This window comes from Patella vulgata, chromosome 6 (genome assembly GCF_932274485.2).
Source record: "Patella vulgata chromosome 6, xgPatVulg1.2, whole genome shotgun sequence".
NCBI classification, from domain to species: Eukaryota; Metazoa; Mollusca; class Gastropoda; family Patellidae; genus Patella; species Patella vulgata.
Genome location: NC_065884.2, coordinates 28,044,178 through 28,061,652, shown reverse-complemented (window position 1 = coordinate 28,061,652; position 17,475 = coordinate 28,044,178). Strand labels below are relative to the sequence as shown.

Sequence of the window (17,475 nt, the reverse complement as noted above, 5' to 3'; positions counted from 1 at the left end):
TCAGGTTACCACACATTTCATGTTGCACGGCTACAGACCGCAATTACCAACCGATTTCAATGAAACTTGCAGATTATAATTACATTAATAATATCTCAGAGTAGGCAAAGTTTCGGCCACTTCCGGTTAGCGGTTTCCGGGATATCAGGTTACCACACAGATCGCAATTACCAACCGATTTCAATGAAATTATCCTATCCATGTTCGCTTTCCTATTAATTCTTGTATGAGATTTACTGTTTAACGTATCTTTACTTTAGTGTGTTACGTTTAATTTGCAATGAGACGTCTTCAACATGATGAACGTCTACATGCTATTGTCATGCTTCAAATGGGTTCTACACAGCGAGCAGTAGCCAATATGCTTAATGTATGACAGTACCAACAAACACACAATGTTGATGATAGACCTCGTTCAGGTCGTCCTGGAGCCACTACACAATCCCAGGATCGATACATTCGTACACAGGTCCTGCGAAATCGCGGACAAACGACCAATCAGCTTTCTGTAAACTTGTACCAAGTTACAGGAATTCGAGTTACACCCCAAACGATTAGAAATAGACTACATGCATGCAGCCCATTTGCATGCGCGACGACCGCGTGTTATGCCAACACATGACAAACAGGCGTCAATGGTGTAGCCAGCGTAGAAATTGGGTTAATCGTTGATGGGCGCCTGTAATGGTCTTAGATGAGTCCAGATTTACTCATTCACAAGGCTACTAAGATATGTAGTAAGAAAAGATGCATTAGTCGTACGTAGGATGTGGCGACCGGATTTGGGTCCCCGCTCTCCACGTCTGACAGAAGACCCATGGTGCTACATGGGCTCGTTTATTCTCCAAACCAACAAGCAGAATTAAATTTTACAATTTTACAAATCAAGGTAGAAAAATGAATTGCCATCGGAAAAGCGTATTGCTCTAACTGCCAGGCGAGACATGTTCGATCAGTTGCTGTTATACATACCGTACAATAGTACAGCATAAAATATATTCTGATTTCTGTAATGTGGGTTGGACATAATTACCACCCACAATTAGTTGGTTCCATTTGGTTTCCGAGCCAGGACTGTACCTGGTGGTACACGCACGTCAAATGATGGCTGCCGCATCATTGATGGGCGGTGTTACACCCCCTAGTGTAATATTAACCTATGTTGTAGTAATAGTAATTAATGTAAAGAAGGGCTGCAGTGTACAACCCATAATGTAATATATCAAACCCTATTACAACAAGCCAACAGTGAGGCTGATGTGCACAGCAGCAACCCCCAAATGGGTAGATGACACATTAATTAATTGCACATTAATATTCTTTTGAAATGTATCGAGCACTCAATCTGATTACCTATTCTTAGTCTGAGCAGAAAATGTTGACGGTCGAGCTCAGCCAAGGTTTTGAAGTACCTGGCAGCGAGACTTTACACTAAGTTTCATCAATCTCCATAAGTTAGAATCAAAATTATCTTGTCCCAAGGCACCGACCAATGAAATTGTTTAGCTCTGCTTAAGTTCAGTGGAAAATGTTAATCATAAACTTCGAGTCAAGACATTCACCTAATGAACATCTACACCACACCAAATTTAAACATTCTACCTCAATTAAAAATTATTAAGTTCCAAAGTCTTGACCAATCAAATTGTTTATCGCTTTAGCAGAAATTCTCATCATTGAAACTTGGTCAAGGTATTGATATAATAAATAAATACTCGGGAGTTTAATCGCTCTCATTCAATTAGAACCAAAGTTATTTTGTTTTCCAAAGTCTTAACCAATTAAATTGCTTACCTCTGCTTTACCTTAATGAAAAAGTAAGCATGATCGAACACTGCCAAGGCATTCACCTAATAGACACCTCAGTTAGAAGGAGAGTTATCGTGTTCCAAAGTCTCCTTACCCTAAGCAGAAAAATGTTCATCATCGAACTTAGTCAAGGTATTAATGTAAGTAAAATGAAACTATACACGAAGTTTTACCACACTTACTCAATTAGAATCAAAGTTATCTAGCCCCAAAATCTCTATCAATCAAATTGCTTATTGCTCTCTTTACCCTGAGCAGTAAATGCTCATTATCGAACTTAGTCAAGGTATTGATGTAATGAAACTATACATCAAATTTCATCACTTTAACTTAATTAGAACCAAAGTTATCGTGTCCCAAAGTATCAACCAATCAAACTGCTTAAAATCAAGATTCGAGCGCTGAATGATTTTAATAGATCCCATTAAACCCGCATGCTGAAATATTGTAATCCCGGTTGAGGAAAATGGCAGCTTTCGCACACTTGGTTTGTGAAATTTCATTCAGTTTTTCGGTTTGATGAATAAACGAACCCAGGACACCTGTAGTAATCGCACGTGGTTTCCTCAGAGTGAGAAACGTGTGACGGCATAAACTTATTACGTCATACTTCCGGACAAAGATAATCGGGGGAATTCATCGCATTTTTGAAGGGTAAATTGTAACGTCGATAACTCCCAAAACCCTTGGTGGATTTTTAGTATGATATACAGGGGAAGGCACTTTACAAGTTGGTACCAAAAAAACCTTCTAAATATTTTGACTAGACTTAGAAGCTGGAACAATAGGCGTTCGCATTATAAATACTGATCGAAAGGAGATGGGAAATCACGTCTCTCCTTCTTTCCTTCGCCTTCGGGTTACAAACTCTATTACCTTACAAAGATGACAAAGAGTGGGCCATGTGACTGACCTAAATGACACCGTAGCGATAAAACTACATTAGCCGCACTGGGTCGCTAATCTAGAGTTCCCGGTTTTGGCCGAGAGAGTTCCACGGGATTTTCCGCACTGGCTCGCTAGGCTAGAGGTTTGATCCCGGTTATGGCCAATAAAGTTCCATTGGATTTTCCGGCGTGGTTCCGGCTTGTCGGTGGTGCAGAAAGGAGGGACTGGCAAGGAACAGCGCCCAGTCGTCCTGATTAGACGAAACGCCTAGGTCGCGTTTACACATTAGCATGCACGTAAGAGGACTGTCGGTAGTTGGAATTCCAAATAAGAGTAGGCCATAAGCACCCTGTAAAGATTCCCTTATGTCACAATGCTTGGCGTATGCCCGTCTTCATTAGTTCATTAGGCCGGATGAAACAGGAGAGTAGGACGTTAAACCCCATTTCATTTCTAAAAGTTACAGCAATGGCACCGAAATTGTTACGGATTAATGTGAACTCGATATTGAAATATATACTAAGTCCACAATTTTTTTACAAGATCTTTAACTAATAAAACATATTTTACACGTGGGTTTGAGAAATTAAATTGTAAAACCTCCAATGTTATCTACGGTATAGAATGTACACTCTGCGGACTGGTTTATGTTGGCGGCACTAAAGGACCTTTACATTTACGCATTAACGGTCATCGTCACAATATTCTTTATAGACATTTTAACCAACCTGACCACTCTATAATATCAATGAGAGTGTCTGTATTAGAGAAAATTTTCCACCATACCAACAGCCCTACTTTGTATGGAAGACCAAATGGGACAATATTCATGATTCTTGTTTCTACATTCCAGTTTGAACATTTTAGACATGAACGCAACATTCTGGAATTTGAACTCTTATGAAAATATTTTCTTCGTTTCAAAAAGTCTTGAAATTAAAATCTTGAAATGAAAATGTCCAGAAAAATATCATGAATTATCAACATTATTACACCAGAGGGCGTTAGCGTATGTGTACAACTTTGATACAGACATTTCGTGTCTAAATGTTCAAACTGGAATGTAGAAACTAGAATCATGAATATTGTCCCATTTGGTCTTCCATAACTTTGAGTACTCATTTTCGCAGAAGCCGAGAGGAATATTGGATACCCACATTAGGTACCACCACCCGTTACGGGGGCAATGACAATGTAGCTAGTATTGGAAATTTATCTAGCCCTGCGTGTAGCAATTTTTATGTCATGATGTTATTCCAAAAGTTTCTTCGTCGAAAACGCAGTCATGGACATCGTCGCTACACACCACCCAAGCTGAGCATTATTTCACTTGGTGCCCTTTTGGAAATTATCCAAGAAGGGCCACACCATATCCGTACTAAATTATATTCTATTCCACTTACTATTTTGAAGCTACTTAAATCTGGATGTTTGGATTCAAATTGTACTGATCCTGCATCCACTGAATACAGGGTTGTATCCATTGTTCTTGACATTGCCCACCGTCGTTTGGACGTTGCGACTGAGCCTGATGTGTCTTACGCCACCAAGAGTTCATTCCAAAACTGACATTTGCTAATAAAGGCATTGATGCTATACGTCGTCCTTCATTTACCAATTTAGACATGTGTTAGAGAGAGAGAGAGAGAGAGAGAGAGAGAGAGAGATGGGTTTAACGTCCACTTGACACAAACTAGGTCATTTCGGGACTAACATATGGTTTAATTTTAGTTCAATAATTCGCTTGCGCATAGGGGTCTTTAGCAGTGGAAGGAAACCGGAGGACCCGGAGAAAACAGGCGACCCTACTCCTTGTCACGTACAACCGGGATATCGAAACCCCGCCAGTTGACTCAATGGCAGACCGTAGATACAGCGCAGCGCAAACGTGACATAATCAGGGAGATAGTATACGCGTCAATTAAATATATCTAGAATAATAGCCGAAAGCGACATATTATTGCGCGTGGTAAGGAGTCGGAAATCCTGCACATCCTTGTTGCTGTCCTCGGTAAAGATTCCTATGCGAACGCAATTTATTAAAATGATGAACTGACATAATATGCTACTCAGTTGTCACGAGTGGACTATATTTCCTACCCTCTTTCCTGTTTTAAACGGCGGGGTCAGACGCTTATAAAATGACATGATAGGTTGTGACGTTTCGTATAAATTTTTTATTTACATTTAAAAAATAAATTATATATAAATATAACAAATAATGTTACTCAACGAGAATTTGAAATTTAAAACTTAATCAAAGTGACAACTAAAAAAATTAAGAGTTTATTTAAATCTGGAATGCTTCCACTGTTAAAGAAATCTGACTGGGAACACGCCACTGAAATAAAGAGATAAATGAAATAAGTTAACAATTTAAATTCTCTTGCTTTCTTGAATTGTTTAATTTGGGCAAAATCTGATTAAACCATAAAATATTTTTTCTATTAGGGGGGTTGGGTGGCTGAATGGTCTAGCGCATGAGCTTGAGTCTAAATCATAAGGTCTGTTGTTGAGTTAAGTGGCGTGGTTTCGATTTCCGCCTGTTCGTTACAAGTAGTGTCGCCTGTCCAGTTCCGTGGGTTTTCTCCGAGTCCTCTGGTTTTATCCTCCCACTGCTAAAGACCCCTACACGCAAGCGAATTATTGAAATTAAAATGAACAATATGTTAGTCCCAAAATGACCTAGTCTGTGTCGAGTGGCCGTTAAACACAATTTCTCTCCCTCTCTCTCTGTTTAATTAGCCTCATCACATTATGTTGGTTTATCGCATAGTTAACCATTGTGATCTTTCGCTTTCTTCTCTATTCTTCCAGGGTATTGTCGGGCTCACTTTGGAGAAAATGGATACTTTGACACTATGTCCCACCCTATCAGAAATTCTTCATACACCCCTACTTGGTTAGTAATATAATCATGTTAGTAAAATATATAATTAGATACTTACGTTGAGGTTCACATAATTTACAGGATTTGGGACATTCTACTTTAACGAATTCGGAAGTTCCTGTAACGTTGCAATAACCAGCAGCAGCAAATGTTGGACAAGCATCGTCAAAATCCATACACATTTTATTTAAATCTGAAAACCAAATAAAAATAGAAAATTAAAACAATAATATCGGGGGACTAGTTAAACCACATTTTATTTCATTAGTCTGACAATACTGAAGCCTTTCATCAAATCGTCAAAGAACAAATCTGACTAATAATATACTGAGCGCCATTGAAAACGCATCACTTTTTTCCCAAATATTTTATTACTAGGTGGTTTTGTATGTATAATATTATGCAATACTATGAACTATTGTTTCACTCAATGCTCCCAAACGCAAAAAATATCCGCCCGTGTGCACTAAAAAAATTGCACGAGATGCACATGAAAAACCCAATATTCACATGCAGCATTGTGTGTGAGCCCTTCAAAAGCATGTTTTCAACTTAATGCGCAGTACATGAACTGTGAAACGTCAATCTGTCGTAATTTGTTGTTGGACGTGTGAAGGAATCGAGCTAGAGATGCTGAGACTTACTGAAAATCAACGGAATGAAGCCATCGGAATGTCCCGGGCTGGCATGTCTACGCGTGCTTTTGCCAGACACTTCAATTGTCATCAGTCCACTATTGTAAGGTTGGTGGAACGTGTTCGAGTTACTGGATCAACACGTGACCGTCAACGTTCTGGTCCACAACGCGTTACAACCCAGGCTCAAGACCGTTACATCCGGGTCACTCATCTGCGTGACAGATTCCGCCCAGCGACTCGAACAGGTGCAGCAGTCGTCGGAAGACAAGAACCAGTAAGTGCCAACACCGTAAGACGTCGTCTAAGAGAAGTAGGACTCCGTGCACAACGACCTTATGTTGGAGCTATCCTCAGGGATCATCACCGTCAGCGGCGTTTGATATGGGCTCAAGGACACCAGACATGAAGAAGAGTAGACTGGCAAAGTGTGCTCTTCAGTGATGAGAGTCGATCTCATCTTTATCACGCTGATGGCCGTCAACGTGTGTGGAGACGTCTTGGGGAACGTCTTGCAGACTGCTGCGTCTTCGAAACGAATCGATGGGGTGGGGGAAGTGTAATGATGTGGGGAGGCTTCACATTTCATCACCGGACCGCCCTACACATTTGCAGGGGTCGCGTTCATGCTGTAGCCTACCGTGATGGTGTCTTGCAACCAATATGGGCTCAAGGACACTAAGTGATGCGTTTTCCATGGCGCTCAGTATATTTAGCAATTCAATTAAATATATTACACTCAATATCATCCAAAGTCTTCGACATTGAAAACACAGTGTTTGAAATAAATGTTATTATTTGATGGCTACAGAGATAACAACAGAACGCAAATTTCAAACGCATAATTCTCAATACTTAAATAAATCAGATTCGTCGGTTGTGATCTTACCGGGAAAAGAGGGGCTTCTGATATCCAATATTTAAGACAAAATAAACATTTTGCCACTGGTACAAGACTCGTGTACCATAATGCGTTTCATTCATCGTCATTTGTAACAAGGGACTCAAAGAACGCGGCTAGACAAATTCCACGAGTCATGTCAAACGGTGACGTCATATTCTTATTGGAGAGCATGCGCAATAAATACTATCGGTGTAGACTGGAATAACCAGGTGCTAGAGATTGCCATTCGATTGAGACTTCTGGCGTGGAAACGGAAACGATTGAATGTAAATCACTATTATATGCGTTGCAACCCATTTGTGTCAATTTCTAGATCCCAAATATTAGCGATTTAGCTCCTTTAAATATTAAGTGTTTTTATCTAACCAAATAGATTATTCAGAGGAAACAGGTCGAGGCCTGTATAACAGTTTATGTCGATAAATTGAACGAGAACTTCCTATGCAGTTCGTGTATGTATGTATTAAATGAATCACTCACCCTCATCACAAAGTTCACATGTTAATTTACAGTATAACGCCATTCTAGCTTTATCTCTTTGACACTGACCATCCTGTTTAAACGTACTGCAGGTTGTTATAACATCTCTACATACTGAAATAACAAAATGATGAAACTTCAATCTGTAACCGTTATTATCCGTGAGCATTTTTTTTTCTGTGAGGAAGAGGAGGAGGGGGGGGGGACTGGAACAGTACAAGTTAGTAATTAGTCCATATAGTCGATATGTTACAGTCAATTTATACAATCAGGCAATGTGTACAATGCCTTTGTAACCCTAACCCTAACCCCCACCCAAAACCTTACCCTAGCCCTAACCCTAAACCTAAACCTAACCCTAACCCGGCAATGTACACATTGACTGGTATATTTCAGGCATTGTACACATTGCCTGATTGTAGACATTGACTGTCACAGATTATGGTTCGCGAATACATCATTTTGGGGAAGACCTATAAATAAACACGTTTACTCAACCTATTAAGCCCGCCAAGAGCACAGACATCCAAAACGTCTCGGGTTTTTTTTTCTAAATGAGATAAATAAAGAAGTGAAATTGAGATCTGATTTTAATCAGATTAGATACTTTCAAATCATGTGAGGTTAAGGAGAGAACCCATAATTCCCGAGTATTGTTGGACTTTACTAACCTCTAGTTGGTGGTTGTGTTGTTATAACGGGTCGCCTTGTTGTTGTTATAACGGGTTGTCTTGTTGTTGTTGTTGTTGTTGTTATTGAACATTCTTCTATAGGTTTACCAGGACTACCAGGACAATAACATTTACAACCTTTACCAACATATCCTTCTCCAGGACATTGCTTTTCTTCAGTACATTTATCTAAAATGTAAAAGAAGAATGAAATTTGTGTGTTTTGCATCCGACATGTCAGTGTGTTGACATGGGTGGTAACAGACGATAAAATATCTCAATTGTCGTGGTTGTAATAAATAGTTCAAGCCATCAATGGGTTATGACGTATGATTGTTTCACTTATATTGTGACGTTCAGTTATAGTTAACAAACCTGTGTTGTAGGACGTATAATATTGAATATATAGCGTATAAATTGAGTCAGCAAACAACAGACTTACGATAATTATTCGACATACACCAAGAAGCTTTAATGACGCCCTTAAATTACAGTCATATTTACATCGAAAACAGAATTGTACGTTCTTTTAAAATAAATCACTGATTGTGATCAGAACGATTATCTCATTGGTATGATACAAACTATACTAACTCGTTTGTATGATATAAATTATATTAACCCACTGATAACTGATATGCTTTGGAATGATATTAACTATACTAACTCATTGCGGCACAGTCATACATCAAATTAGCCAATTTAATATCTCGAAAACTTAAGCCGTCTCTTTGTCCAATTTTGTTTTGGTATGTTGGGTTTTTTGTTATGATTGTTCCTTCTCCAAAAGCCTGCAATAAATTATTTAAATGGTGTTTAGTAACCGAACTGGAAATACACAGGTTACAATTTTATGGAAAACAAATACTGTTATTACTGAGTCTAGTCGAAATGTCGCTCTGTAATAAACAGTAATTGTATTCCATAAAATTGTGACCTGTGTAAAGCCTGGAATAACATAAACAATTTTGAAACTACAGTAAGAGTTTCATAAGAAAGCGAATAAATAGTGTTGTTTTTTTAAAACATATCCTAAAAGCATATCATAGACGAAACCAAGGGGTGGGTTTAATGTCCTATTTCTGCACCAACCGGGATGCCTACAGCTAATCTCTCATTCTAAATTATGGACATAAATTAATTTTAATTTCTTTTCCATTTTCGTTTACTGTTTGTTACTGTAATAAGTTTGCCTGTTTGCTAATGTAATAAGTTTGTCTGTTAGTTACTGTAATATCCTTGTATATGTGTTACTGTAACACGAGGTCTATTTGTTACTAATAACTTTGTATATTTGTTACTGTAATAAATGTAACACGCCTGTCTGTGTTACTGTAACACGTGTGTATATTTATTACTGTTAACATGTTCGTATATCTGTTACTGTAACACGAGTGTATATGTGTTACTGTAACAAGTCTGTATAAGTTTTTCTATTTTTGTCTGAATAAGTTAGATTATTTGTTGTTGTAATAAGTTTACAGCACATTGACTTATTTTTGTACTTACCCTTCCAGAGTAATGCATAATGCTGGTGTAGTCATATACTACATTAAAATCATTTATATATCGGGAAGCAACTTTGTTGTACTGTGGATGCCAGTTTACTGGAATCTGAGCATAGTTAATCGTAATATACTCATCTCTATCAGGACGAGCTTGCTCATGAATCCAACCAATAGCATGACCAATTTCGTGCACAACAATTCCTCTCTAAATTAAAATAAATATAAATAAATATAAGAACAGCATCAACAAACCATAGTGGATCTGTGCTCTTCTCGTGTCATGATACCTTATAGTAATTATCATTACTAGGCCTATATTATGATAATAATTATCATTACTAGGCCTATATTATGATAATAATGCATACGAGCGTACATCATTGTGTTACAAGACTACTTCACAAGTAATTTCAGTTGTTCACACCCAAAAAGTACAAAGGCTCTCTTACCGTACGACATCCCCTGGCTAAAGCTATAGGTTGTGGTCCACCAACTCGACCTAATCTAGAATAACATCTGAAATGTAGAAATATCTTTTATTATAACAGTACATTCACCGCCCGTATCCATGGCATCTGGATCCGCCCTTGTCATGGTATATTATTCCAATAACTAACATGCCTTTAGTAGTGGGAGGAAAGCGGATATCCCTGAGAAAACGAGATGTTGGGATGGCGGCCTCCTATTCAAAACCTGCATGGAGCAGTGACGTTATCATCTACAGGGAACCCCCCACTAGCCGATTAATTTCTAGGATTTTTGTAGTTTGGAGTTGAGCAGATAGTAAGAGAGGTTATTTCCTATCAATAAATTGTACTCACCCATCACCATTTTTAAACACTATTCTATCAGGGTACCTATTTGCATCAGATGATTGAACTTGTTTAAATTCCAAGCACGTGTATGTCTCCCAATCTTTAACGGCAGCCTTAATCATTTCTATGTCTCGTCCAGCTAAATAAATAAAATTAAACGCACATTAATAATGTATTCCCACTAAAATATTTAAAATATGGCGAGACACCCAATATCACCCATAAAAGTATGGTAATATGGAAAGTAGACACACCTTACTAGGAAAAATACTGGATTCGCTGGAAAACACCAATGTAGGACCACAACGTAAAATGATCCCTCCCCCACTGCATGTTGGGATGACGTAAGGGGCGCTTTGGCTGGCGGTACAGAGACTTTGGGATTAAACGGCGGATAATCCAATAATTTACTTGCTCATCAATATTTATGGTAAATGGACAGCGAATAACGACAAATGGGTCCCCAGACTCAATCAAGCCATGTGACAATTCATCAATATGTATATATATTTTACTCCCGTGCAGCTATCATAGTCATGTCTAGATAACCGTCACCATAAGCCTTAGTCTCATTTATCAATTGAAAAAAATAAGAAGGGGGTTTAACGTCCTACGTTTCTATACCGGCTAATGAAAACGGGTATACGCCATACAATGTGCTATGGTGGGAATGTAGCCCGGAAAGCGGAACTACGGCCTACGTTTTTTTACGTGCATGCCAATGTGTACACGGGATATGGCTTTTCGTCCCATCAGAACGAATGGACACTGTTCCCTGTCTGGCTCTCCATCCTGCACCTGTCCTTTATATCAGAATATGTGTACAAGAGGCCACTTTGAGACAATGTAAATTGCTTACATATATTTATATCCTGGTGTTTCTGAAATCTTGGACATTTCCTTTAAACCCAAAATACATGATTTAGTATTCTTAACCATTTATACTGTTCATCTAATATTCGTAGAAGCTTATTGTTCCTTTGTGTATATATTGGATAAAATAGTTATATTATAAATATAGCCTATAGATAACAACTTCTTCGGCACAATTTAGCAATAAAGAATAATTATGAAACGTTTTACTTACTGAACTCGGACTCTGTGATCTCGTATGGAACCTTACACATAGGCCATCTGGACGGACCATAACGTAAAGCTTTTCTCTTATTACGGGATGGATTAGTCCTGGAAGTGGAAATGTCCTGAATTTTATATTTATATATTATGAAAGACAAATCGTGACATAAAAGCTAATTGGATTGTTTTTTGTTACAACCCAACAGTAATCAAACAACAGTATTGGAAGCCCGTTTTGTGTGTGTGGTTGTTTTTTTTTTTTGTTTTTTTTTCTTTTCTTGGGGGGGGGGGGGGGGAAGACCGACTATTGTTTAATTGTTTAATTACGTTATCCGTAGTTACTCCCGTGTCTGATTTGAAATATATGATTAAAATATCTTTTAAGAACAGAGTTGAAATGAAACGAAGTGGTGTTTAACGTCCTACTTTTCTTCACCAACCGGTCTAATGAACCCAGCTACCATGGGTTCTCTTACGTGCACGCCAACGTGTACACGGGAGCTCGGTATTTCGTTCCATTGACACGAGTAGACACTGTCCTTGCCAGACCCTGCACCATTGACAAGGGGAATACATCTTGGAAAATAAAAGGAAACTTTCTCGACCAACACCGGGATCGAACCGGCGCCACTGAACCACCGCGACTCCCTTAAGAATAATAATTAAACCTACTTATATCTTGCTAACTCGGTCATATTCAATAAAATATCTAATTCTACCATAGCCATCATTTTATTTTCTTCCATCATATGAAATAGATCTAACATCTCCACTACAAATACAAACATCATTAATTATTATATGTCAATTCTGTCCTTATGGAAATTACTGGGTTCAACTATCACGGGAAAGTTAAAGGGTAAAATTAAATGAACTTGGGTGCCTTTAGAAATTCTATTCAACCAAAGAGTAACTAAATATACTATTCAAAAAAAGTAGGGGATATTTGATTTTGGGGGCATAATACTAAAATATGCAAATGACTACGAAAAAAGTCACTATAGAACCTAACAGAAGAAACATTTCTAGTTACATGTGACGCCCAAACGCACCAATAGCTACCGCATGGAATGCAGGTGATGCTTGGGATCATCATGGGGGTCCAACCCAAGATTTGCACGACTCTGACTTTGAATGTTACAGTCATTGTGGCATTGAATTCCAGGGTGGAAACATCAGTTTAATTGTTTTAGTGACCAGAAAACAAATTTTGATATGCGTCGGCTTACCCAAAATGAAAGGTTACGTGCCCTTGGCATGCTACAGATCGGTACAACACAGGCGGTTGTGGCGCGGACGATGAATGTTTCTCAGTCTGTCATAAGCAGGCTATGGTCCAGATACCGTGATACACAATCTGTACAGGACAGACCACGCTCAGGTCGACCAAGGGCGACAACTCAAGCCCAGGATCGATTTATCCGTACCTTGGCCTTGAGAAATCGTGTCATCACAGCAAATCAGATCAGCGCTCGTCTTCAAACAGACACTGGTGTGAGAGTGAGTGGCCAGACGATTCGGAATCGACTGCATAGGGGTCACCTTCGCGCCCGACGTCCTCGCGTGATCCTTTGTTTAAGAGATCATCACATTCAGGCAAGATGTCGTTGGAAATGAAATGAAATGAAATGAAATGGAGTTTAACGTCCTACTGTTCTGCTCCTAACCTGGGCTAATGAAGACGGGCATACGCCATACAGTGTGCTATGAGGGAAATTTTGCCCGGACAGCGGCACTACGGCCTACTCTTATATCGAATTCCAACTGCCAAGGGATCTTTTACTGCATTCCAATGTATACACGGGACCTCGGTTTTTCGTCTCATCCGAAGGACTAGACAGCTATCCTTGTCAGGCCCTCCGTCCTGCATCACTGACAAGGGGGAACCACGCCGGAAAATCTGGATGAACTTTCTCGGCCAATGCAGGGATCGAACACCCGACCTCCAGGCTAGCGAGCTAGCGTCTTACCCACTTAGCCACGTGATCCCCCAGACGTCGTTGGTGTAGGGATCGTCAACACTTGGATAATCGACGCTGGAGCAATGTGATGTTTTCAGATGAGTCAAGGTTCACTGTTGATTTTTTGGACAGACGTAGGAGGGTGTGGCGTCGTCGAAACGAGCGCTTCCAAGACGTTAACGTCATCAGACATGATCGATTTGGGGGTGGTTCTGTTATGGTGTGGGGAGGCATCACTGTTGCTGGAAGAACGGCTTTACATGTTGTTGCAGGGCGTGTTACAGGCCAGTACTACCGGGACAACATCTTGGCAGTCCATGTTGTGCCGTTCGCACGACGTCATGGCCGCCGTTTCATCTTCCAGGATGACAACGCAAGATGTCACAGGGCCAGGATCGTTACAGGTTACCTCCAACAACAGAACATCACCACATTACCTTGGCCAGCACTGAGTCCCGACCTCTCCCCCATCGAGCATGTCTGGGACATGCTTGGACAGAGGTTACGTCAACGTCAACAACGTCCTGCCAATGTCCAAGAACTTGCTGCTGCGTTGCAACAGGAATGGGACAATCTGGACCAAAATGACCTTAGACGTCTCATTAGGAGTATGCCACGTCGGATCAATGCTTGTTTGGCAAACAGAGGAGGATTTACCCGTTACTGACTTGGTTGTGATGCTGTGGTAACTTTGCTGTTTGACCCCGGGTATCATTTTACCCTTATAATGGTCAGTCTGTGCCTTACTTAGTCTAACGATCATTTGGAATAAATCGATGAATGTGAACTTCATTTCATTTTGTCATTTGTTTCTTCGTCAGTTTCATTAGGTGACTTTAATAACACTTAAAAATCAAATATCCCCTACTTTTTTTGAATAGTATATATAGTTTACTTATCACCAGGAAGTACTTATGTTCTATCTATACTGTATCAACTATTAAAATTCTACTTATCACCAGGAAGTATTTATGTTCTATCTATACTGTATCAACTATTAAAATCCCAAATGTATCTTAAATATCCAAGCTACAGTAAACAAGTGATGAATAAATTAGAGACAATGATATAACAGAAATGTGTTCAAATTACTAAGAGTTACCTGAATTTCTGGAAGCCGCGGACATCAGAATCTCATCAATACTCTTACCGTCATTTGCATCATCTTCTGCTGCTGCAAGTATCTGTAAATAGATATAATTACTGTACAGGACTCTATATAACCCATGTTGTTATACGGATCTTAATATTATTAATGTTAGGTTTAGTTTTAATTAAGAATCTCCTTAATCCCACTTGGCCATATTTGAGGAAAATAACAATGACACGACTAGACATTGTCCTTGTCAGGCCCTCCGTCCTGTACCACTGGCAATAGGAAACCACGCCAGAAAATCTCGATGAACTTTCTCAACCAACACCGGGAGCGAACCCGCGACCTGCAGGATAGCGAGCCAGCTTTACCCACGTAGCCACCGTGGCTCCCTCAAAAATGAATGGTCTTTAATTAGTAGACATAAGAAGGCTAAAGGGTATTTTAAAGCAAATCCAATACTGGATAAATGTTTTATCAGATAAAGATAGTTTAAAATATATCGTTTACAACCACTCACGGGATTCGGATTTGGACAGGAAATACAGTAATAAAACATGGGTGTTCAATGTTAAAAGCTTACTGGATAATCTTGGCTGTTCCTTTTACTGGACGAATCAAGATTTTAATCTTCCTTATTTTAATATTTTAAAAGCTAAACTGTTTGATCAATCTATCCAAGAATGGAATTCTTCACGTTTTGCTTCATCTAAGTTAAGCACATATAATTCGTTCACAGATTTACCTCTATTTAAATTTTATCTATGCATTGGTGACCTAAAACTGAAGTTTAGAGTAGCCCTCAGTAAATTTAGATGCTCGTCGCATTTGCTCTGCATAGAAACTGGCAGATATTTAAATACACCCAGGAAAGAGAGATTATGTAAATATTTTACACTGAAGACGTTGGAAGATGAATACCATTTTTTGTTAATTTGTCCTGCGTATAATGCCTTAAGAGAATTGTATTTACCATCTAAGTATTATACTAGTCCAAATATCTATAAATTTGTCTCTTTGATGTCGTCAACTGATCAAAAACTAATTATATCTACAGCTAAATTTATATATTCGCTTTTGCTCAACGTACATCATTACCTTCCTAAACTTGAAAGTTAATTTGATTGTATATATAGTTTTTATTGTTTGTGAATAACTATTATTATTTTTGATTTTTCTTTTTCTTTTTAATTACACGTCTTTTCATTTTGATTGTCTTATTGTATAATTTAAAGCTATAAGTTGTTTAACTTAATGCTATATGCAATAAAGTATTATTATTATTATTATTATTATTATTATTAATGTATGCTGATAACCGAAGGAGTCAAAACCAAACTGGCTAATATGATAACGTTAACCCAAATATGAACATTTTGGATTTTGGAAAGATATCCATACATATTTTTTCTTTTGGAGCCTTGACAGTCTACCCAAATGTATTTGCATTTTAATTTTGTTACGAAACACAGTATACCTTTGAAGTATATTCTGAAAAGCATTAAGATGTATAAATTATCTGATCTTTGTAAATTCTTAAGAACATTTAATATCTACAATCCAGCCCCATACTATTAATATCTGCCAGCTTGTGCTTGTGTTTTGGCCATTTGAAGTTTATATTAGTTCCTATTGATGAAACATTATCAACTTGTATGACTACAGACAGTGCTAAAGTGCACACTTGGCTAGGACCGTTTATGGAATTCAATTTAATGATGTCTAATTTTACAAACACGGTTGTCCTGTTTTCAAGAAATAATTTTGATAAAATAATATAGAAATCGACATACCTCAGCTGCGTATGAAATTAATAAAGTGGCTATAATCCATCTTAGGCTTTTCATTTTTAAAGAGAGCTCGCTTGGTAAGGACGCTTCCGTCTTTTGAACTCAAGTTTTATTGCTCTGAATTAAATAGCTTATTAAACCGGAACAACCCTTGACTCATTTTCCAGTTAATATATTTATATACGTATCGCAATTATACACAATTTGTGTTCAAAGGTTACACGTTTTTCGATATATGACCAACTATTATCATTCTTTCCGGTATACAGATCAATGTGCTTTAATATTTGTTCTGTGGATTGACAATCATCATGTGGCGACAATCGATGACAAGATCAAGAATCAAATATAACCTACACATTTTCTTTAATTTAACGCGATTTTAAATTCAGCTGTGTTATGGTTGATTATCTATTTAAAGTATTTGATGTACTATACAAAATTTTGATATGCTGTAAAAATATGTTTCCTAAGTAAAATTCATAAATCTAAAGCGGTATCAGATGTTCTAAAAGGGGTAACATGTCGTGTCGCTTGGAGACTAATGCGTTTGTTGTCCACAGCGTTTTGAGGAAAGCGGGGGAGTATTAAAATGGGTCTGTTGTCTGTCTGCCTGTCACATTAATTTTTGGTAACCAACAAATCTGCATTTAATTGAGCTAATGCTCGTAATTGATATACTTTATTCCTTAGGTGAATGCCTTGAATGGGTTCGATCTTGAGGATTTTCTGCTTAGGCGAAGCATAGACAAACAATTTCATTGGTCGAAACTTTGGGACACAATAATCATAATCTTGGTGAAGAAAAATTCATTACATCAATATTTTGACTTTAATATCAAATCCATATAATACGACCATGGGTTACTTGTAGATTTTAATTTCAATGTCTCGGTGGTACAAGGAAATGAAACGACGGAAAACCACGAAGTCAGGTAGGTGATACTACAGATA

At 38.3% G+C, this 17,475-nt stretch overlaps 1 protein-coding gene across 1 annotated transcript; it reads right to left on the bottom strand.

The window, feature by feature from the left end:
• Positions 1-4,851: 4,851 nt before the first annotated feature.
• Positions 4,852-16,633, bottom strand: LOC126824714 (zinc metalloproteinase nas-13). Its single transcript, XM_050554049.1, has 12 exons — positions 16,525-16,633; positions 14,741-14,822; positions 12,350-12,449; positions 11,688-11,785; positions 10,607-10,739; positions 10,235-10,301; positions 9,787-9,990; positions 8,945-9,068; positions 8,278-8,466; positions 7,607-7,720; positions 5,646-5,780; positions 4,852-5,038 (listed from the first exon to the last, which is right to left on the bottom strand). Exons 1-12 carry the CDS (start codon positions 16,576-16,578, stop codon positions 4,944-4,946), a joined length of 1,395 nt encoding a protein of 464 aa, XP_050410006.1. The 5' UTR covers positions 16,579-16,633; the 3' UTR covers positions 4,852-4,943.
• Positions 16,634-17,475: the final 842 nt, after the last annotated feature.

What these genes read in the sequence shown, in the direction of transcription:
- LOC126824714 (XM_050554049.1), bottom strand. Translation starts at nt 16,578, where the DNA reads ATGAAAAGCCTAAGATGGATTATAGCCACTTTATTAATTTCATACGCA. An exon ending in TAATTTCATACGCAGCTGAG is followed by an intron (nt 14,823 to 16,524) that starts GTATGTCGATTT and finishes ATCTATTTACAG; the next exon opens with ATACTTGCAGCAGCAGAAGA. An exon ending in GTGTTTAAAAATGGTGATGG is followed by an intron (nt 10,302 to 10,606) that starts GTGAGTACAATT and finishes TCTACATTTCAG; the next exon opens with ATGTTATTCTAGATTAGGTC.